Source organism: Filicampus tigris, chromosome 11 (assembly GCF_054856515.1).
Source record: "Filicampus tigris isolate MCC_2025a chromosome 11, RoL_Ftig_1.0, whole genome shotgun sequence".
NCBI lineage: Eukaryota > Metazoa > Chordata > Actinopteri > Syngnathiformes > Syngnathidae > Filicampus > Filicampus tigris.
Genome location: NC_141227.1, coordinates 21,593,361 through 21,599,549, shown reverse-complemented (window position 1 = coordinate 21,599,549; position 6,189 = coordinate 21,593,361). Strand labels below are relative to the sequence as shown.

General features: G+C 41.9%; 1 protein-coding gene across 4 annotated transcripts; it reads right to left on the bottom strand.

Moving 5' to 3' along the window:
• Positions 1–386: 386 nt before the first annotated feature.
• LOC147140136 (peroxiredoxin-like 2A) lies at positions 387–6,176 on the bottom strand. Of its 4 annotated transcripts, XM_086044298.1 has the most exons (8): positions 6,059–6,152; positions 5,303–5,357; positions 3,846–4,009; positions 2,551–2,730; positions 2,169–2,260; positions 1,957–2,097; positions 1,401–1,556; positions 387–1,024 (listed from the first exon to the last, which is right to left on the bottom strand). In XM_086044298.1, exons 2-8 carry the CDS (start codon positions 5,344–5,346, stop codon positions 929–931), a joined length of 873 nt encoding a protein of 290 aa, XP_085900424.1. In that variant the 5' UTR covers positions 5,347–5,357; positions 6,059–6,152; the 3' UTR covers positions 387–928. The 4 variants fall into 4 exon arrangements, with proteins under 4 accessions (XP_085900424.1, XP_085900421.1, XP_085900422.1 ...); XM_086044295.1 differs by lacking the exon at positions 5,303–5,357 and having other exon boundaries at positions 6,059–6,176; XM_086044296.1 differs by lacking the exon at positions 3,846–4,009 and having other exon boundaries at positions 6,059–6,154.
• Positions 6,177–6,189: the final 13 nt, after the last annotated feature.

The following is a 6,189-nucleotide window of genomic DNA, read 5'->3' as shown; positions in this document are numbered from 1 at the left end:
CTAGCTTAATGCTAAAGCACGATACTAAACAAAACAAAAAATTACATCATATTTATATGACTATAACTGCAATTAACTAAGTCTGTTAATACAGTAGAGCTCCTATACTGCCCCCTGGTGGCAAGATCATTTTATTTAGTTTTTATTAAAAACAAATTTGTGTGTGGGGCTCAACGGATAACTAGCACTTCCATCCCATGGATTCTAAATCAAGGCACCACTGTACTTTGGACACTTTAGTCAGTTCCTTTTCAAAAACACTCCTGGAAACTACAGACACAAAAAGTCAGGTATTAATTCCAAAAGTGAACATTGGCGCTTGTATTGGATGCCATTACTGTAGGGCGGCTGTCGCGTTGAAACAAAAGTCAAACAGTCAAACGAGGTTGTCCTGTAGTTTTTCTATTTATTGCTTTACTTTACATGCGCAAGTGCACACTACTGTCTCCCGCCCCCGCACTCCAGAGGGCCTCCGAATGACGGCGGCGGCGCCAAGTGAGGAAAACGCACGCGTTGGCTCATCAAACTTGCACCTCTCATTGAAGAGTTTTGTAAGACAAGTCGTCATTGTTACACGCGCAACCGCAGAAGCGCACGCGCGGCCGTCGTGACGGAGGCCATCCGGTGGTGTTGGCGCGGGGGACAAACGAGCAGCATTTAGGAGTACATCGACAAAGCTCAACGGCATAATAATCTCGCGTTCGTATCATCCAGTTTCTATACCCGTCAAGCTTTATAAAGTGTCTTGAGCAGTAACATTTCACTAATTTTGTCAGTTGTACATTTCACAGCTTTTTTTTTTTTTTTTTTTTTTTGTCTCCCTCTAGAGGTGACTCGGTAAACTGGCCAAGACGCCCAGACTGGACGGAGTGTCTATGTAATAATGACTTTCTACATTCACTATTTCATATTCAGTGCTCGAACACACTTATTTGCGAGGTACGATTTTCTTGGCGGCTTGGAGAACATCCGCCACTTCCACTTTGTTGCCGAACTCCTTCTCGCGGTGCTCCAGTAGGACCCCCTGCAGACCACAAGGTGGAGTTTACGCCGGGTGCTTGGTCTCTGGAAAGCCTTTTGAGCATTTATTCTATTTATAATCATCCGTCTTGAGGTCCACGCACTCGTATACCCTTGGTCCTCACTAGTGAGGAATTTCATCGTACTGTTACGACTCTCTCGCTCGTAGCATACAAGTACGTGGACGTTAAGCTACTTGTGCAAAATGGTGCAGGTTTTCCCTCACTAGTAACATGTAGTTGTCTTATTTGTGTAGTAGTGGGAAATATTTACAAGTTGAATTGTTTCGAAGACAACTATTAAAAAAAAAAAAAAAAGAATATGGAATAAATGCTCAAACATCTTTTCTCATACTGCACTGTGTGTTTTCCGTACGCTACCTGTTCTCCCGCGCCGATGACAAAGACGCCCCCCAGGATGAAGCCCTCGCCCAACATGTTGCCCTGGTAGCCGGACCTCCAGGCCCGCAGGAAGTTCTGCAACACGCCGAAGCGCAGCAGCCCCACAGCGCCCATTTTTGCCCCGTAGAAATGTTTCTGTAAGGTGGTGAGTGGCCGTCAATGGGTTGCAGAAAAGCAAATGAAAAGCGCCAGAATAAAATGCACAAGTCTGAGGGAGACCACCTCCGTATTTTCTCTTTTTGACTGGCACGTCACAAATCAATGGCTTTTCAATTACTTCAACTACACATTTGCAGGTACTCACTGCATGAATCATTCAAAGGGGACCCACAAAAAGTTTGGGCTATTTTGTTATGGCATGAAGAGCCTAAAACAAGAAGAACTTATTTTACGTTTTTTTTTTTTTTTTTTTGTGACTAGTCATGTTTCCGCTAAATTGCAGCGCAATTATTAAGTGTTTCGTTAGCCTGCTGCTAGCACTAGATGGCGACTTCTTACTTCTGTATTGAAAGTTTGTCATGGCGTGCGCGCTGACCTGTTGGTCGATGTAAACATCCCCGGCGAAGTACGGTCTGAAGTCCTGGATCTCGGTGCCGACGCGCTCCTTCACCACGGCCACCAGAGGGACCCCGAGCTCTTCCAACTGGGGCTTTAGAGAGGACAGCTCGGAAGCCTCCTGCAAGGCCGCATTTGGACTTGAAATCGTCCTGCGCGCGCAACACGGAAAAGTCCAACGCGTGATCTCACCTCTCTGCACAAAAATCATCCGGGCCGCCGCACGGCCATGATGACGGCGCCGTTCTTCTCCCACAGGCTCTTTGCTTTGACGACCTTGCCATCTGGAGACACACTCGCCTTTACTAACAATCGCAATTTTCATTTGGCAAATTGCTAAAGCAAAAGTGAATCAATATGAACTAAGATGTATACGTTTTGGTTTGATTGTTAGCCTCAAGTGATCGCGCTCCCATTACGCAGACAACGTATCGTGATCATGGAAATTTTCTCGAGATTACAACTTTCTTTTCTTGTAAAATCACCACATATTTTGTTGGCACGGTAATGACAATTCCCTTTAAGCGTGGCTCCGGATGAAGGACCACCAAGGTGGGGAAGAAGTCAGCCGCACCTTCAGCGGTGGAGAGCAGGTCAGCATCGGCGAGAGATTCCAGCGAGGCCTTGCCGACTTTGGGGCGAGTCAGACTGGAGTTGACCAAGAAGATGCCGGCCAGGGCAGCTCCCACAGCTCCCAGACCCAGAGACCACATGCCCATCCCAAACTGGTCGACGTCACGCACTGACGCCAAATCTGCAACACAGATAAGATACCGACTGATTGGCACAATGTACTTTATTATGATCATCAATCCATCCATTATCCAAACCACTTATCCTCTTTTTTTTTTTTAATACAATGAATCCTTCACACTGTGACATCAAATCAAAGTCTGGAACTTCTTATCAACACGACCTTCACTAGCTACGGAGTTCAAATTCGGAGTTGAGAGCAATCTTTGGATACGCCACCGCTCAACTCAAGTGAAGCGGAGGAAGAACAAAACAAAAAAAAAAAAATGGCTCACTCACCCTTTGAAGACAACTCACAGGAAACGAGTGAACAGAAGGCATTACTGCAATACTGCATTTTCTGTATTTCTGCAATGAATAAAGCCTTCTGACAATTGCTTATACTGTATATTGTACGAGAAGTCTGATTGTTTCTGGTTGCTATGGTAATCACACTGTTACATTATCACCAAAAAAAAAAGCCTAAATAAAAAGCTACATTTATACCATTGGAGGTTCCACTAAAAACAAACTCTGCACCAAGGTTATGATAGTTAATGAAAATGGACAAAATAAACTAGAACTGAGAAAACATTGTGTAAATGAACTAAAATAGAAACAAGAGTGTTAAAAAAAATAAATCAATGAACCTGAAATGACATTGTACTTTTATAAAATCTGACTAAAAGTAATAATTACCGCAAAAATAGTTTTACGTCTTGGGTCAAATAATTTCACACATAAGCTTGCAAGGTTGATTTCAAATGTGCTCATGTTGGTAATTGTAGTTTACTTTATTACACAATAGTGACTTTTTTTTTTTTTTATCTTGCACTTGACAAATATGCCATACATTGAAAAAAACTAAACAAAACTAATAGAAAATCAACTAAAATGAAGCATTTAAAAAAATACAAAAAAAAAAAAAAACCCCACTCTAAAAACAAACGAAAACTGAATTTGACAAACCAAAAAGTGAAACAAGAAAAAAACTATAATCATCCTAAACTTTTCTAACCCTGCTCAGCGCAGGTCGAGGGTTACACGCCGTTAACAGTCACACCGGTTCCGCAACAAACTGCTGCGTTTTGGGAGGTGACAGACAACTAAATAATAATAAACGGTGTGAATCCTTGCCTGGAGCGCGTTTGTCTGGCTCGGGACTTTTGTGAAAGTGGGCCGCCGGGATTCTTTCAAAGCGAGCGATGCACGAAGCGAACGCCACGCGGCAGCGGAAGGGAGGGGGAAGAATTCGCCTCAAAGCTTCCAGCATCGGCGCCGTGAGCACTTGACTGCACGTGCTGGAAGACAAACGTACAGGCTTGACGCAAAACATGACGCCTTCAGTGACTCTGCATGACAAACTATTCTTGATACGGAAGTAATCATGCAAAATACAGTTTCGGTATCTAACTTTCCTTCACAGGTGAGCTGGAACCTATCCCAGCTAACCTTGGATGAGAGGCAGGGTAAATTTACACCATGGACTTGTCGGCAGCCAGTCGTAGGGCCGTTCACATTAAAGGGTACATTAGAGACTTCGATGACATGCATCTTTTTGGAAGGCAGGATGAAACCTGACTACCGGGAATATGAAGAGCGATTGTCAAAAAGATAAGAACCCAAAAGTCCTGCTTGTGAGGCAGATGCGCTCACCACTAAACGGCCACCCTGCCCTCTTTTATAACTTCCCACGGTTAAATACTACTCACTGATTTCTCTTGTGCTGAATTCACAATGACACTAAAATGACAGTCTGAGAGCGATGAAGGAAACAGAGATAGATATTTAAATATACTAACTCGTCGCCATTGTTTGCTGTGGATCAGCTCAGTCCAAGACAAATCTCAAAACGCATTTGTGAGGCTAAGTAACATTTCAACAATTTGGAAAGGGCGAGGAGTACCTGAACTACTGACGACTGCGCGCGCCAGAAGAAAAAACAAACAAAAAACACCCGCGAGTGCAACAAGGAAGAGTTTAGGTTGTGTAATTGTGCCACCGGTCATGCTATGTGCACACCATCAAGGTTACGCGTTGATTTATTGCATGATAATAACCCAGGTAAGTGATAACATTTTTTTGCTAGACAAGATGAATGAGTATCTAAATGTATAACTCAATTCACAAAAATTGTGCTTTTGCATTAGCTTGCTTGTGTTATATTTGGACTGGGCAATGTGGACTTAAAATTATTCCACAAGTGGAACCTCACAAAATATTTTCAACTTGGAATCAAATACAAAATACTTTTTTTTTTTTTTACAAAAAATTCCTGACAAATTTCTTTATTAATAATTTGGTTAATTGTCCAGGCCGAGATATCAGGGATGCTTGCAGTAGAACAAGGAATTAACTTATTTGCGACAGAAATTGTAGGCATTTCCTGTCCTGCTTTATACGCATCTCTTAATTTTTGAAGGCAAATGTTCAACTGTTCCAACTTTTTCTACAAATTGCTGTTCTCCAACAAGGAGTGGCATAGCAAAATTCACAGGTCCGAGGCATGAATGGACCAATTGGAATTGAATTGCTACTTAAACATTTATTTTTCATGCTGTTCACAATCTTCTCAGATAGAAGAGTCTACTGACCTTATCAGCAGGTTTTCACAGCAGAGATCCACACAGATTGGCATTAAAGGATGTCCTTGGAAATTAAAAAAAAAAAAAAAAAAGATTGTCGACCAGCTCCTTAATAGAGAACAGGTTATGCAAAAAGTATTGAAACATTGAACAGTTGAATGTGCGCATTCCATTTCTTTTTTTTTTTTTTTTTGAGAAACCCTAAAATCTTCTACACTCAAAAATTTATATAAATCAATATATGAATATATTTATGGACTACTTGTGTACCCTTTTTTTTTGCAATAAAAGGTGCCCAAACAACAGCACAACGAGGCTACAAGTGTTAAGAACATTATAGTTAGTCTATGGGAGATTTTTTTTTTTTTTTTCTAATTGAAGGAAATCATGTCAGGTGCTATATCCCATGACACCATTTACTGCACGAAACCTTCAAAATATCTCGCTTAATCCTTTAAAGCTGTCAACGCGACAGCTAGCTGACATTCTAAGATGGCACCTGCTCCAAATTTATGGATTTATGACATCTTTGTGGCCCAGAGAATACAGGAAAGACAAGCTTACACCGGTAGCAAAAGAGTTAACGAACTTTGAATCAAACCTTTATTGACGCTGCTAGCATATAGCTCGCGTCGATGTTAGCATTTGAGTCGTTAGACATTTAAATGGGGTTTTACTGCTTTTCGGCATTAAATGCTTTATATGCGTGCTGCGGGTCGACAAGTTATAACATTAGCAGCTGTATAAACATTCAAGTTGACTTACCTGATATGAAGCGACGACAAGATAAGCGAAACTGTGCCCACGCATGCGCACTAATACTCCAAAGAGGGATGGAAACTAATCGAGCACAGATGGATCGCTTGCGGAGTGGATGGCGATGGAACGATGGATAG